The sequence below is a fragment of the Egretta garzetta genome, unplaced genomic scaffold, assembly GCF_000687185.1.
Source record: "Egretta garzetta isolate BGI_Z169 unplaced genomic scaffold, ASM68718v1 scaffold417, whole genome shotgun sequence".
Lineage (NCBI taxonomy): Eukaryota > Metazoa > Chordata > Aves > Pelecaniformes > Ardeidae > Egretta > Egretta garzetta.
This window is the reverse complement of record NW_009260227.1, coordinates 1,112,309-1,128,254: the sequence shown is the minus strand read 5'-3', so window position 1 is coordinate 1,128,254 and position 15,946 is coordinate 1,112,309. Positions and strand designations below refer to the sequence as shown.

Below are 15,946 nucleotides of genomic sequence, written 5' to 3'. Positions count from 1 at the left end.
GTTCGTTTCTTACCTGAGGGCCTACGACACCGGGGGGTCCTGGAGGGCCGGTCTTGCCTTGGAAACCCTGTTAGAGAAAGGGAAAAGAGAAAGAGATGACACTTCTGCCAAGGAGCGCTCCAGCGAGGGTCCCAGACTGCCAACCGACTGCTCCTCCTCTGGTGAAACTGCTGACCAGGAACGGGTGGACACCCAAAGAGAGACGGAATGAGAAATCAAACAGAATGGAAAATATTTGTACATTTATACAGGGATGACACAGAGGAAGAAAAAGGGATTCTCAGCTCTGCTGTTTTGATGGAGCTACTGTGGTTTGGCTGAAGGACTGGCCACATATATATAAAGAAATTTGCTATCATAGAATCATAGAATGTTTTGGGTTGGAAGGGACCCCTAGAGGTCATCTAGTCCAACCCCCCTGCAGGAGCAGGGACACCGCTAACTAGATCAGGTTGCTCAGAGCCCCGTCCAACCTGGCCTTGAATGCTTCCAGGGATGGGGCCTCCACCACCTCTCTGGGCAACCTGTTCTAGTGTTTCACCACCCTCATTGTAAAGAATTTCTTCCTTATATCTAGTCTAAACCTACCCTGCTATGCTCATAAAACCTATAGAGGAAACAGCTATTAAAAAGTCAGAACGTGTGAGTTCCTTCCTGCTAAGTAACTCATAATAACTATTCCCCTTCTCCTGCTCCCCATTCTGGTTTAGGCTTAGCTCCCTTCTAGGCTTAGCTCCCAGGATCTCGGAGGCTGGGTCTCCCACTTTCGGCACCAGCAGCGCCCATCTCCAGCCCTGCTGAAGCCCACAGCCCACCAGCCTCGGCGGCTCAGGGAAGCTTTATTCCCTCCATCAACATCTGTTGAAAGAAATCACAAATGTGTTTCTCTCCAAATGCGGATGAGTAGCAAAGTCTCCATGACAGCTAATTATAATGACATTTGAAGAGTGACAATAACGAACTATCACCACTGCGATTGTTTAGCTCTCCTAAGCCACTCTTTAAAAAGCACATTAATTATCATTCTTACTATACCACGCTGACAAGCTTGAGAAATGTCATTTAGGGCACACAGGCTATTTCCTCATCGCCACAAAAGACGATCAGATAAATCCCAAGCCAACGGTAATGGGTCACGCTAAAAAAACTACTCCGTGCTATTCGATAGCTGTCTGTGGCCCACAGAAAATGTCTGGTCATTGATGGGGAAATGGTAAAATATCTTTGTGAAATGAATGCGCAATTTAAACGCTTATCATATAAAAACATTTCAGCCAGTTCTGTAGAGGATGTTTCTTATTAATGTGAAGAAAGGGGCTTCCTTTTACCCTGCCTGAGCCTGGGGCACAGAGTTTTTAGAATTTTTCTTGGTTTTTTTTTTTAGATTCAAACTTCGTAAATCTAATAAATATTTCAGCATCCTTCAGCGTGCCTATTTTACTTTTCATCGAGTAGCAAAAAAAGGGAACTATTTGACACTCAGATTTCAAGTCTAGATTTTCTTGCATGAAGGTACAGAGTGCACTGACATGGCTACTGATGTGGAAATAATATTTAATTCAGGTTTACGTTTCTCTCCTTGCTTTTTGGCACTGTGTAAGGAAAGGGGGACAAAAAAGGGACTTTGCGACCTGGTTCTGCACAGGTCTGCGTGCACCCCAAGAGGATGCATGGGAGGGTGATCTTTGCAAGCTTGTCGATGGCACACATTAACAGAGTTTTGGTTTGCTGGAAGCATTTGCCTGTGATAGGCAAGCTACTGCTGCAATGAGTGAAGAAAGCTGTCGGGGAATACCTTCAGACCCCAAATTATTGAGAGCCCACTCTCCATCCATATTCAGGCTGACTTGGAGTTTGATGCTTTATTCCAAGTTGGTAACAGCAGATGCAAGTGAAGTTTTTACTACTACTTCTAATTTGAATGTGGGTGTCCTGGAAGTTACAGAAAACTCAATGAAAGAAGACTAAACGCCACAGTCAGGCTCTGGTGAGTAAAAACTCTTCATAGAATCATGAATCATAGAATCATAGAATCATCGAATGTTTTGGGTTGGAAGGGACACCCAGAGGTCACCCAGCCCAACCCCCCTGCAGGAGCAGGGACACCTTTAACCACAGCAGGTTGCTCACAGCCCCGGCCAACCTGGCCTGGAATGTTCCCAGGATTGGGGCCTCCACCACCTCTCTGGGCAACCCCTGCCAGGGTTCCACCACCCTCACTGGAAAGAATTTCTTTCTTATATCTAGCCTATTCATCCTTAAGTTAATCCCGACCCAAGGATTGTGTGTTCTTAAAGTCAATCTTATGGATTGTAAATAAATACCTGGTGTTGTGCTGAGCAGTATTTGCATTGCCTTGCTTAGCAAATGCCAGGCAAGTTAATTAAATTGTTGTGTCATAAGTTGAGGGGAAAAAATGCATAATGTGCAAAGCCTTTTTAATGCTCATTTGCTAGGAAAGGCAGTGGAGAAAAATGCAAAGATGAGTAGACGAAGTTGGAGGGGTTTTTCCTGTAAAATAAACACAGGACAGAGTCTATCTGCTAACATGCAGCATGCAGAGTTGGGGAGAGGGACACACCAGCAACAGCCGATGAGCTGGATTGTAAACAGCCGAGGAAAAAGAATACACCCCCCCCCAAAATGCCAAACAGAAGACTACTAATCACTGCATGCAGAGGAGTACACGGCGGAAGGGTCATTTTTGCTTAGGGTATCCTTCAAGCAAAAAAGGTGCAGAAAACAGACCACCAGAGACGCACGACAGCCAGGGTATCATACCTTCCACATGCCTCATCGTTCTCCTTTGGTGAGAAACAATGATTACATCTGCGCAACGAAACCTTTTAAAATGGACAAAGCAGTACGCGTACGATACAGTGAGGTACCTAAACAGCCAGGAGCCGCTCCCTGGGTTGCAGCAAGGGATTATTGCTGGAGGGGGCTTAAGCAAAACTTCATGAAGACCTTGTGCGTAGCTTTGGCTAAAAGGCAGCGGCAGCAGAGATGCTCTTCTTACTTGGGTGCTAAGGCAACTGGCTGACACACAAGCATGCTGCAGAAACCAGGGCGGACAGAAAAACTAGAGTAAAACCATTACACCCCTCATCTTGGCCAGGAATTGCCTTCGGCTCAAAACAAGTACTGCCAAAACTGGGCTGGAACTCTTACTCTCTCTGTAATGCTATGCAACAGTTCTTGGCTTTGGCCACATGGTGCATCAAGAAGCTAACATCATTTATTTCTCCCCATTGCAGGCTCCAGAGAAAATAAAATTGCCCCTGACCTAACACAGCTGAGTGCAGAAAGCTGAGCTCGCAAAGGATGGAGCCCGTCTTCCATGAAAAATCTCTGCCCTAGAATTATGTCTCTGGAGTAGAGAGACATAAAACCCGCACATCTCCAAAGGATGGAGTGGGAAAGAAAGCACGGGTTTTACCCGTAACACCTGAAAGAGCGGAGGCACAGACTTCCCCCCGGGAGGGTGAAGGGACGAGCGCTTCGGCAAGTCCTTGGGGTACAGAGTCTGGCTGCAGGGCTGCTTGGAAATCACCCCCCAGCTTCTTCTCCACCTCATGAACGCAAGAGCCACACCAAGCACTGGTTTGTGTTGGTGCTGAGCCTGACTCAACCCCAGCCAACATCCTCCCACCTCGTCAGGAGCTGCCAAGAGGAGCAAGAGCAGCACCCGTCACAGCAAAAACCCAACTGCCTCTGATGCCTGTCACTGGCATCACTACACCTCTGCTCACGTTTTCTCCACGCATGGTGCACATGACCTCCACGATCTACTAAAGGGACAGGGAGAGAGGATTTGGTGCACAACCTTCACACAAATCATCATTAGACTGAGCTGTCCTGCTCAGAAGAGGGCTGCTTCCCGTAGACCATCCCATGCAGCTGGAGAGACACGGACCTCCGAGGAAAACAAACGTGTGGCCACATCTCCCCAGCTGCACAGAAGGGTTTAGAAAAACCAACCAGCAAGACGAGACTCAGGACTAATGATCTGCCCAAGATTTTTGGCTACTTACGGTTTCTCCTCTCTGTCCGGGGTGACCAGGCAATCCATCCTTCCCAGGAGGACCCTACAGCAGAAAACCAGGGTGAGAAGGAACATGACCAGTAGTAAAACTGTGAGAAGGACTGACTCAAACCTGCTTGCCTCCTTGCGTTCATTCCCAACCATTTCAGAGTGAGATGAGGGTGCTCAGAACCCTAAAAGATACGGCCCTTTCTCCCACATCTCCCAAAGGAAAGATTTATCTTGCAGGTCCAGAGCTGTTCACCACAGGGGAGGAAATCACTCCAAAAAGGTTTCTGAGGTCCCCCCGCAGTGTATAATCATTGCAGGGACAGAAGTGTTACTCTGATGTGCTGCCCTCCCAGTATACAGAGGGAAAATAAAGAACAGAGCAACCAGGGAAGATCCTAGCGATACTGAGTCATTAGGAAATGAACGTTCATAATCAGCCGCAATTTACTTGGCTATTTAAAATCTTTATCCGCCGGGTTATTATCACGATGTCTCAGAAATGCCTTTTATTGGGCACGCCGCCGCTTGTGAGAGAAGCAGCAAAGACTGAGCTGGCACCGGCAATCACAGCTGGATGGGAAAGACTTTATGGATTTCTCTGCCTATTCTAGACAGAGAGTTACTTACAGGGGGGCCTTTTGGTCCAGGAAATCCAGTCGGTCCTTGAGGCCCTGGTGGTCCCTGGGATGAAAACAAGCCAGAAAACATGGTTAAGGAACCCGTAACACTTCACTATGAAATACTAGCTCTGTGTGAACAGCAGATGAGCACAAAGAGATGGAAAGCCAGCTTCTTCTACCCCAAATAAATGCCCCAAAGTGTGAGATGCAGCTGCACGGTGCCACCCCTTGAAAAAAAAAGCATGGAGAGATAAGAAACACCAGGCACATCTAACTGAGTGGCCTCTCCAGCGACAAAAAGCACTGCAAACACGAAGAGGGCTATCAACCACTTTGTGCCTTTCCCTCCCAGTGCTATGAAAAATAGGTCTTTTCCCAGAGAGAGCATCTGGGAGCTACCAGCTCATGGGGGAATGAGAAAGAAGAGAGCTGGTGGCTTTGGGACCGCTGCCGCGGGCGGTTGGACTTGATCTCGGTTGGACTTGATGATCTTAAAGGTCTTCTCCAACATAAATGATTCTATTTTATTCTATTCTATTCTGATGCTCTTCAGAGTCCGGCTTCCCGGGAGCAGCAGCAGCAGCAGCTCCCCCCTTGCCCCTGTGGTCACAGCCCGCAGATGCAAAGCAGGGACCAATTTCATACATTTCCTCCCTGGGAAATTTTGTAGAAAATTTACACACACACACACAAAAAAAAAAAAAACCCAGGAAAAAAAGCTGAAGTTGAGGCTAAAACCATGAAAGCCCCATTGTTTCAGTATTTTCCACGTAGCGTGCTGTAATCTGGAGAAAGCAGCAGAAGGTCCTAGAGGACCACTGCCTCCAGAAAACCAGGGCTCCGGCAGTCTGCACAACACCCAGGGGTGGCTTTGCCCTTTTCCCCTGGAGCAATGCTCACACGGTACACCTAAGGTCCCATTTGAGCCTTCCTCGGAGAGCTCAGAAAGGACCCACGGGGCTGTAGGTGACTTGCAAGACCTCTCTCCACCCACGCACTTTTCACCTTGTATTTCCAAGCAGATTTTTCCTTTTTGCTGACCGAGGATGCTAAGCTGCATCCCGGCTCCAGCGAGCTGCCCACCCCTCTCTGCTTAACTGGGTACTTGGGAGGATGCTCACGGCACCAAAACCCTCCGCACCACCCCAGCCCTGCAAAGCTGTCTCATCTGCTGTGTTAAACTCACAGGCTCGGACTGAGCCCTGCTTTAGCTCCACCAGTTTGCCTTACCCTTTCGCCAGGAGGACCGGGGGGGCCGTCACCACCAGAGTTGCCCTTTTACAAATAAACAAAACAACAGACCATTAAAAATACATATATCACCACTGCAGCTGCTGCGCGCAAAGACTTCAAATGGCCCCGAGCCCACGGTGACACCACAGCCCACCAGCTCCCCCGGCCCCTCTCTATTAATAATTCGTTATCAGGAGCGGCATCCAGTGACAAATGAGCAGCTGCTCGTTCCCCCCACATTGCTTAATAAAAATACAGGGAAGATAACGTCAGCGAGCTCAGGATATTTCCACCAGATAACGGCCTCCCTCTGAGAGATAAATGCCGCCGCAAAGTCGAGGTATTTATCAAAAATTCATGCCGACACAAATCCAAGCCATTTATTTTTAAAACCGGCAGCGCGGTGGTGACAACGTCTCACTACAAAAGCTTCGCTTCCATGCCCAGCGATTGATGGTCACTTAATCACTCTCTGCAGCAGGTTCTGGAACGGAGTGTGCCTCCAGATTGGCTGGCAGAGAAATACCTGGTTTGCCCCGTGACCAATCGCGGGCACACAGTGTGCATGCAAAGTGGCTTGGCAAGGTGCAAGGTTCCGGAGGCTGGCAGCAAGACGTGGCCCATGGCCCGTGGCAGAGCCTAAGGCCTCTAAGGTGGTTCAAATGCTACTTAAACACCAAAAAAAGGGCTTAGCAGAAGCGTCAGTGGATTGTGGGGTTGCGCCTGATGTAGGGCTGCTCCCTCCCCTTCTGGTTGCAATGGCTCTTAATTCGTGCATGCACTTGACATCCTGCTGCAACGTGGGCCCACACATGTTTAGGATCTTTGCATATATGTCACCAGGGGGTTATGAGCCCTTTGGCTGGGCAATGAAGATCAGGAGAGAAGGGCAATGAACCAGACGGTCTCTTATACCAACGCTTTTTAGGGCAATTCCAGTAGGCTCTCCAAAAGCTTACCTTTGGGCCGGGTTTTCCAGTGCTTCCCCTAGGGCCTCTTTCCCCACGTGGACCCTTAAAAAGACACAAAAGATGACATTTTAGCCCTTCTTGCTACCCACAGCACTACACTGTCATCAGGCAAAGCACCCAAAGCGGTCAAGGAGCTGCCCCAGCAGCAAGGGGATGACAGGAGCCTTTGTCACTGTCACTGGAGGTCTGACCTCGTTATGAGCTTAAAGCATGTTCACTGGTGAGCCCCAGCCCCAAATCACCGTGCCCCCTCTGCTTAGCCGTAACTGCTGAAGGCCAGATCCCACCCAGTGAGGACATAAACCAGGGCACAGTTTTTCCCGGTCTTAACAAGCTTTCAAAACGGACAAGAATGAAGAAATGGATCATTACCGTTGGACCGCGCTGCCCCCTTGGACCTGGTTTGCCAGGTGTCCCCTGGAACGAAAAAAAAGCAAAGAGGAGTTAGGGGCCAGCACCGCAGGCTGAGCTTGCAGCAGATGAACCCGCAACGGAGCCCATCGCACATTAACTGCCCCCAAAACCTCCCCGCTCCACATCTGCAATGAAAAGCACAACAAGCAGGCTTGCTTTCCTCTCCCGATTCTTGTATTTATTTTAATTTATAATGCTTGGGCAGGGTCTGGACAGTAATTCCCATGCCCAGATGACATCTATCATCCGAGGGAAGGCATCTCTTCAGAAAAAGTATCCCGAGTCCTTTAAACCACCACAAAGACTTTCAACGATGAGGCCACCCGCTGGGACCACGCAGTCTCCTCCAAAGCCAGTTAACACGCCAAGAGCTGGCAAAAAAGCTCTTTGACTCGGCCACCCCGAAACCTATAATCCCTTTTCCTACTGATCTCTGCTCATCCCCTCACCCAGCTCCCGAGGTGGGGAAGGGCTGGTCCTCGCCCCGGCTGGGAGCAGGGCGGGCTGGCTCACACCGATGCACACACGTGTTGCAAGACCTGTACTGTTCAATATTTAAGGAGTGACAGCAGCAGAGCAGGGTTCCTGCTCCGAGCGGTTATTTTACGCCACACAAGCCAATTAAGCTGCCCCACATATTTACAAATCTTTCCTCATCTCCGCGAACTTTGGGCTAAACAAGTAATTTAAGACATTGTTTCGCAGCAGCGACAAAGCAGCAGGCTTATGAGATCTGACAGATGCACTCAGCTTCCTCTAATGGGGGACTGTGATTAATTCTGACAGGAAAAAGACAGAGACGGCTGGGTCCTAAAATCTGGCATCACGTTAAGCTCCATTACCCTGCGCCTAAAAGACAGCTAACAGCTTGCTCCCTGAAAGCACTATTTTTAGGTTCAAGTTACCAAAAAAATAGCCATAGGTTTAACTTTCTCCCTTTGGACCTGCAATCCACTATTGGTACCAATCACCTGTTAGGGGAAGGAAGAGAAAGATTTGCCTTCTACGCGAGGAACACAGAACGCTTAAAATATCACTTGCCATTTTCTGCTCCAAATCCATCATCTCACAATCCTGCCTTCTCCTATTTGGCTCTCATTAACCAGGCAAACATAAAAACAGGAGCTGGAAAACTTTACAATCAACTTTCTTCAAGCTACTAAAATTAGTTTTTTCCTTGTTCCGTGCCTCCGTTTAATAAGCCCCGCTGGCGTTCTTTTTTTTTTAATTAATTGCAAAAATAATTTTAAAGTACTCCAGCTGGTTTTCCTTTAGCTATGGGAGGCTAAATTCAGAGCAGGTGGAGAGGAGCGTGTGCTGCCCCCCTGCAGGTAGCCCCACGCGCTCCTCTCCTTCTTCCTCAATTCTATTTTTAAGCAAAATTTTCCCCTGCTTATTGCTATCATTAATCATGCATACAGCACTGTGTACTGTTGCGAGGAATTTATATAGCACTGTAAATGTACACAGACCTATATTTTTCAAACAGGCGCACCGAGGGAAAGGCATCTAAATTCAGATTATTTTCTAGGCACCCAAATAAATGGTCTGGATTTCGGTACCTCCACGCACCCCCCAGGCTCTTGTCAGACGAGGCGAGGAGGGAGATCTATTGCCCTGCGCTAATGGCAGAGGCCTATTAGCTCTAAAAATAAGACCACTTATCCACGTCTAACTATTGATTTTATGATCAGGCTTTGAAAACGTCCCAGCAAGCTCACCCGAGCTCGCCTCCAGCGGCGGGCAGCTGGGTGGGAACAGGCACCGCCACAAGCAGCCGCTCACCAAAACTACCGTGACGTTTAACAGGTCACGCTTCTCCAAATCCACCAAACATCCTTTCTTCTTCCCCCATTTTTTAACTTTGCCCGCCCTTTTGGGCAGCTGAACGGCCAGAAGCTGCGGTTTCAGGTCTGAGGAGTTCAGCGCTGCGCATCCCGCCAGCCCCAAAATTCAGCTGCCCGCGCTGGCGGGATCTGCTGGTGCTGCTCTTCTGCCTTTGGCTTTAACCCTTGCTTTATTATTTAAGGACTCGGGAAAACTACTTGTGCTGCTGAAATAACGAGCTGGAAAGCTGATTTCAATTCCTAAATGATGACGATGGTAAGAGAAATGCGTGATTCATATTCTTTTGGACACATAAACAACTGCGTTGAATAGCATCAGAGTAACACCTTGTAAAACCGAAAGACAAACCACGGATTTTTGGTTGTTTTAACTGCAAACTGGGTTACTCCACAACACAGCGGAGAAGCAAATCTTAGAAACTCTCCTTCTTGACTCTGTGTGGACATGCTCATAAAATAGCAAGTCTAGCCGTCTCGGGAGGGACAGAGCAGGATTTATCAAGTCTAACTCAACCAGGCTTAAACTACGTCGATGGTCTCCACTTGGCTTGTGCGGTGCGATCCCAGCTCAGTCTGTCGTTTGGTCTATAATCGCTTTTCCCTTATTTCAAATTGGATACTTGGGAGCAAAAAAAAAAAAAGAATGATACCAAAACGGTTACTGAAATACGATGGTAAGAGAAATGCGTGATTCATATTCTTTTGGACACATAAACAACTGCGTTGAATAGCATCAGAGTAACACCTTGTAAAACCGAAAGACAAACCACGGATTTTTGGTTGTTTTAACTGCAAACTGGGTTACTCCACAACACAGCGGAGAAGCAAATCTTAGAAACTCTCCTTCTTGACTCTGTGTGGACATGCTCATAAAATAGCAAGTCTAGCCGTCTCGGGAGGGACAGAGCAGGATTTATCAAGTCTAACTCAACCAGGCTTAAACTACGTCGATGGTCTCCACTTGGCTTGTGCGGTGCGATCCCAGCTCAGTCTGTCGTTTGGTCTATAATCGCTTTTCCCTTATTTCAAATTGGATACTTGGGAGCAAAAAAAAAAAAAGAATGATACCAAAACGGTTACTGAAATTCAGTGTTTCTGCTATTCTTAAAAAATTTTCAAGCTGGGCTCCTTTTGCTAAAGGAGAGATTTGGCCATGAAAATCTTCTCTCTCTCAACCCTCACATACAAATACACTGATAAAACAAGTGCAAGCTGCTGGGTTGGGTGTAAAATGGCAGAAATGGCCAATCACACTTTGGAGAGGAAAAAAATAATTTAAATTACCATAAAATAAACCAACTTATTTCTATTTGAGACGTGTGCCAGACTGTGCTGCCCCTTAGGGGCTGGGGTGCCAGTCCCCGTCCCTGCTCCCCACGCACAAACCCCCTCTCATTTCTCCCCAAATTCCTGCCTCCTTCCTTCACACCAGAGGTTTGGGGGCTCCTGACGCTCATGAGCCAGGACAACATGGGCTGCCCCGTCTCCTTCCAGGCTGGGCTTGAAAAGCAAAAATACCCTTTTCAACCCCTAAACTGAAGATGTGCGTCAGTGTGCTGGGGGTGTAACTAAGCGTCCTCGCTACCTCCCCCCAGGCGCACAAGGCTCATTTAGGGTAAAACCACTCTAAACTGCTGATCTTGCCTTTTCTTGTCTCATCATCATTACTTGGTGCTGAAGTTGGGCCGCTTCCCAGCACACCCGCTCCCCTCCTCGAGCCCCTGCAGGCTGGACATGGCCAAAATTCAACCAGCCTAACCCTTGGGGGCTTTTTTCCAGTCTTAGAAGCGACCAGCTCCGCTCCCAGAAAGGTTTCCCATCCCAGTGGTCTGGCTCTCTATCCCCCCAGAATAAATTTAGCAGATGGAGCAGGAGGGATGCGGATGCTGGGGGATGCAAAGCAGCGCGTCTCCGCCCCGCTGCGGTGCCCAGGTCCTGTTTTACATTGCTCAAAAATCCAGCCTAAGGATTTTATCGCTGTATATTCGATAAGGCGGGTGGTAATTATAGGGCGACAGTGAATTCAAGGCTGTCGTGGCAGCTGCCTTATTCAAAGCCTCCCTCCTCCTCCTCCCGCCCGGCTGGAGCAGAGGAAGGGGAGACGATGCCGCATTTGTAGTTCAGAATGAAATGAAAATTACTCAGTGGGAAAAAAAAAAGGGGGGGGGGGGTGTGGGTGGATATAAACCAAATTCCAGTGCCACGGTATTAATGCAGTGCAAAGTGATTTATATTTTCTGGGCTCCTATCAAACACGTCTGTTAGAAGTCATTTGTATTTAAATGAGAGTAAAAAGGAAACTAATTCCACTTGCTCTCCTCACTCTCTCCTTTTTTTTTTTTTTCCCTGTGACCGGAGCTGGTGCAGAAAATGACTTTATATTTGTACTCTGAATCCCCTAATGCCAGCATAAGAAACCCCCCAGTGTATTCAGACAATCCCTGCTCAGGAGCAACGTCTGCAGCAGTGGGGTGAGAGGTAGAGACGAGTCTGGAGGATGGAGCCCCCACATTTTAAGGGTGTTTATGAATTTAGAATAGCTCCACTTATTAAAAGGAGGAACTTGTAAGAGAGCTTTCAGCTATGCATTCTGAATCCCAAGTCAGGCTAAAGAGGGTTCTTGCTGCTTCTGAACAGATTCACCCATCTCTAATAATTACTGTTAATTAAAAAGCTCTTCGTGCCCTGAGCAAAGTCTGACAGCGCGGGAAGGATTCAGGTTCAGAGAAATCTCTTAAAATATCTTGAGGGAAAATTTTCCAGTGTTTAATTGGAAAGCTGCTGTCTGCAGAGCTGCCTGTGCTAATACTGGCATCCTCCTCTCCCAGCAGCCGGCGTCGGGAGCCTCCTGCCTGCTCCAGGCTCTTGCCGGTCCCACGCTCCCTGCGCCAGGGGCCTCATCCTGGGATGCGAGCAGGTGGGATAACCCTTGTTGGGCAACCCCTTCGTGCAAAAGCAACCACAGCACCAGCCTGGCAGCTGCCTGCAGCGGAGCATTCCCCATGTCCTGCCCAAGGACCTTTCTTTGGAGGGGAAAAAACCCCAGCAAAGCAGCTAGACAAAGCGGCTCTTACCCGTGTGCCCTTCTCTCCGTTGGCTCCTGGAAATCCTGGGAAGCCGATTGAGCCCTTGGGGGAAAGAGCAAAGAGAGAACGAGCGGTTCGAGAGGCTGAAAGGGGCAGCTCTGTCCATCCATCCCCGCCAGGCGCCCGCTGGCCTGGAATAACCCCCATCACTCTGTTTAACACATTAGAACTTTTTTTTTTTTTTTTTTTAACCTTCCTTTAATAAAAACAAAACCGAAGACAGACCCGAAATGACCTCAGAAACTAAATTTCATCCAAAAATAACAACAATATAAAAAAAAAAAAGCTCCACGCTTCATTAGGAGCCACTGCAAAGGCCCAAGCCTGTGGTTGTACCAGGCACCAGGGGAACGGGCAGGCTTCTGGTTTTTAGTTCCTAAGTCACTACGTTGCACATGAAAATTTAACTCCTGGTTTGTTCCTTTCCAATGTAAGTGCCTGGAGAGTAGTGGCTGCTGCTTTTAAAATATGAATTCATTGAAGAAATGCAAAAAAAACCCCTACCCCAGATATGAAATACAAATTAAAAAATAAACCATCGACACCACAACCAGGAAACAATCTCTTGCAGATAATTATGTCTCCAGCGTTAAACAAGCCTGGGTTTTTTTTTTTTCAGGCAATGAACATGAATAATAAAATATGATTCTTAAAAAAAAAAGTTAACAAAAACATAAGTTCTCAAAGCCTTCAGGGCGTGTAAAAATCAGGCTGCAGCCTTAGTCTGTGTAGTGGAATTCGCAGGTTTAATTTAAAAAGAACGTTTGAAAACGGCCCAAATAAAGGTGGGCGTGCAGATGAGATATAAAGGATGTCTGCAAACCTGCAAACGGCAGGTTTATTTTAATTGCAGGGAGACCCTGATTCATTAGCTATTCTCCTTAATTAATTAGTTAACACTAGCACAGAGCTTTGAAGATATAAAACAAGAAGAAGGACTATTACGCCTATTACTAGCACAAAAGCTCACGCGGAGCCTGTTTATCCCATTGCCGAAGCAGCCCTGCACGCCCTCGCATCCCGCAGCCCCCGTCCCCCCCCATCTCTTCCCACTGCTTTGCAGGAGACAGAAGCGATGCAGAACCCATCACCGATTCCCACCAGCTAAGGGCTGGGAGCTGGTTTTACCCATCTATAAATTTGCCCTGCACGGGCGGGAAGGAGGGACCGTGCAGTGGGAACTGCTGCCGTTCCTCCTGGTCCCATCAGCGGGGGACCAAGCCCTCTGCACAGCACCACCGTCCCAGCCCCGTCGGCGTCCACTGGGCTCCCCAGCACACCCCGCACCTCTCAAGGACTGAACCCGGCCGAGTTACCTTTGGGCCCTGCCTGCCCGGGTAGCCGGGCAGTCCTGGCACGCCGAGTTTTCCCTGAAACACAAACAAAAGCGTGTCAGAATGAGAGACCACGCAAGCAGCTTCAGATTTGCACCAGCAGAAAGGGGAGATGCCAACTGCAGAGAAGTCAAAAGCAAAGCAGACGTGACATGGGCGGAATAAAGCTGTCGGGGCTCTGCCATCATCCTCTGCCCTCCCTGGGGGAAGCCCGTTGGGTTTGATGCAGAGTGAGCACTGTAAATGTGTCGGGGACCTAGTGGGGAATGCTTATTTTTTTGCTTTTTTATTTTTTTTTTTTCAACTGGATGCACCTAGAAATTAGACTGGACTCCATGATACTTTCAATTTCTCCGTTTTTTTCCTCTAGTCTTTTTTTCAAGACACCGTACCCAAGCAGATAACCCCAACGAGACCAATGCCCCAACATGCTCAACTCATATCGCTGCAATAAAACCATCTCCTCTGAGTCTCCTCTGGTCATGGTGTTGAACAACTCAGGCCAGCCTTCACACAAAGCTCCCGCAGCTTCTTGTCATCCCTTTGCCCTGAAACTGCCCCCCCACGCTGGGCACTGCCCTGGCCACCCACCCGAGACACCCAAAGAAAAGTGGGGTTTACTGTAAAACATCCCCGGGCGATTCCATCCTTGAGACTCACCTTCTCTCCAGCAGGACCAAGAGGACCGGGATCTCCATTGGGGCCAGAGCGACCTTTGGGACCTTCAGGACCATCCTCACCTCGGGGGCCAGGAGGTCCAATTTCCCCCTGTTAATCACAAGACAAGCGCTGATGGGGTGGGCAGGTCCCAGACCCCGTGTTTGCTGACAGCAACCCCCCCCAGCTGCAATCAGATTCTCCATGGAGCTGCTAATACAACTCTTGGAGAAGGCTGGTCTTCACCAAGAGGCTCAGATGAGACTGTCACGGAATAAACTGCAGAGCATTCCCAAAGCACAGCTCACACAGCCTGGCCGTTATCTCCACCAAAACAGCCTTCATTAGCTCTGATTGCAACGCGCCCTTCTACCCACCTCCTGCTTCCCAAATCGCAGTTTGATGTGCAAGCAAGCCCTGGGAAGTGTTTAATTGGGGGTTGAAGAGGGCAACTGGAGAAGAAAGACTGGGCTGGAGCTTTTGTGTTGAGAATCATTAGAAATCTGAGAGCTGGGAGGACTGAGCTATTAGCGTGAATCGTTGTGACACTGCAGGCTTCGGCACGCAAACCAGCAGTTGTCATTTTGTCACGCAGGGTAAGAGGAGATGTTCCCGCCCTGCGAACACAGATCTACCCACGAGGCCCTCAAGGAGCCCTTGTGCTTCCACTGCTCATCATAAAACGCAAGGGCTCGCTGGTGGGGACTGGAGCCACGAGCTTTGTCTGAAGGAGCCTACGTCTGCCTGCATTTGGGGAGGACAGCAGTCACCTCCCTGAGAAGCCACCTTCAGCCCTTGCTAGGGGGGCAAGAAGCAGGGGGCTGGAGAAGCTTCCAGTTGCTTTAAATGTTCAACTGCATAGTTAAATGCAGGAGAGATGGAGGATTTGATTTCTACTTTTACAAGCTTTCACGCAAGGCATTAATTTTTCCTTTAAACACGGGGATGAATGACTGCAAAGCTCTCTGGATCCCCAGGAGGGCTTCAGAGCTTGGGGGGACACCAAGCCCCAGGCAATGCATCACTCGGAGAGGGGACGAGGACAGCCCCCTGTCCCCAGGGGCTGGGCGTGGAGGACAGACAGACACGCTGCAAAGCCACGGGCTGTGGCCGCTGCCCTCATCCGAGCGTGATCTGGGAGTTCTGGTGGTCTGGGTGTTCCACTGATTTTAAAAGCTTTTGTGACCAGGCAGCGTGCCCTGCTGCTAAAGCTACGACTCTAACGGAACGCTCCACACCGGCAGTTTCTATAGCATTGCTGTGGTTTCTATTAAAGCATGTTCCCAGCAACTTTACACCTCATGCTGATGGTACGGAAGCACATCAGACTGAGCAAGTAAAGATGCCTACCAGACCCTAGATGTAATATTATGGGGGAAAAGAGATACTGGAAATAAATATATGATACAGCTGGATCACACAGTATTCCTAGCAGTCTAAGCAGCAAGATAGGGCCCTCTATTATCACTCAGTTTTATTTTACCTTCAAGGTGGGACTAGCAAATTTAGGGATTTGCAACTGCTGTGCTTGAGGTGAATATGAAATCGCTGTGTTCCTGCCTCGAGACCAGAGATGCCAGAAGGACCCCAACAAGAGCCCCTCTCCCTGAGCTGCGCTTCCATGATAACGCACGGGCTTGGAAGGCAAAGCGCTGCAAGATCACCTCGGTCATAGACTCTTACCCGGTCTCCTTTGATGCCCATATCACCTTTGAAGCCAGGGAAGCCATCTTCACCCTAAATAAGAG

At 48.7% G+C, this 15,946-nt stretch overlaps 1 protein-coding gene across 1 annotated transcript in view; it reads right to left on the bottom strand.

Moving 5' to 3' along the window:
• Positions 1–15,946, bottom strand: part of COL5A1 (collagen type V alpha 1 chain) — a 130,971-nt gene that overhangs the window by 26,231 nt on the left and 88,794 nt on the right. Inside the window, 10 exon segments of the mRNA XM_009642264.2 lie at positions 14–67; positions 4,035–4,088; positions 4,664–4,717; positions 5,887–5,931; positions 6,849–6,902; positions 7,233–7,277; positions 12,196–12,249; positions 13,524–13,577; positions 14,202–14,309; positions 15,882–15,935. Of these exon segments, the coding sequence (XP_009640559.2) occupies positions 14–67; positions 4,035–4,088; positions 4,664–4,717; positions 5,887–5,931; positions 6,849–6,902; positions 7,233–7,277; positions 12,196–12,249; positions 13,524–13,577; positions 14,202–14,309; positions 15,882–15,935 (576 nt within the window).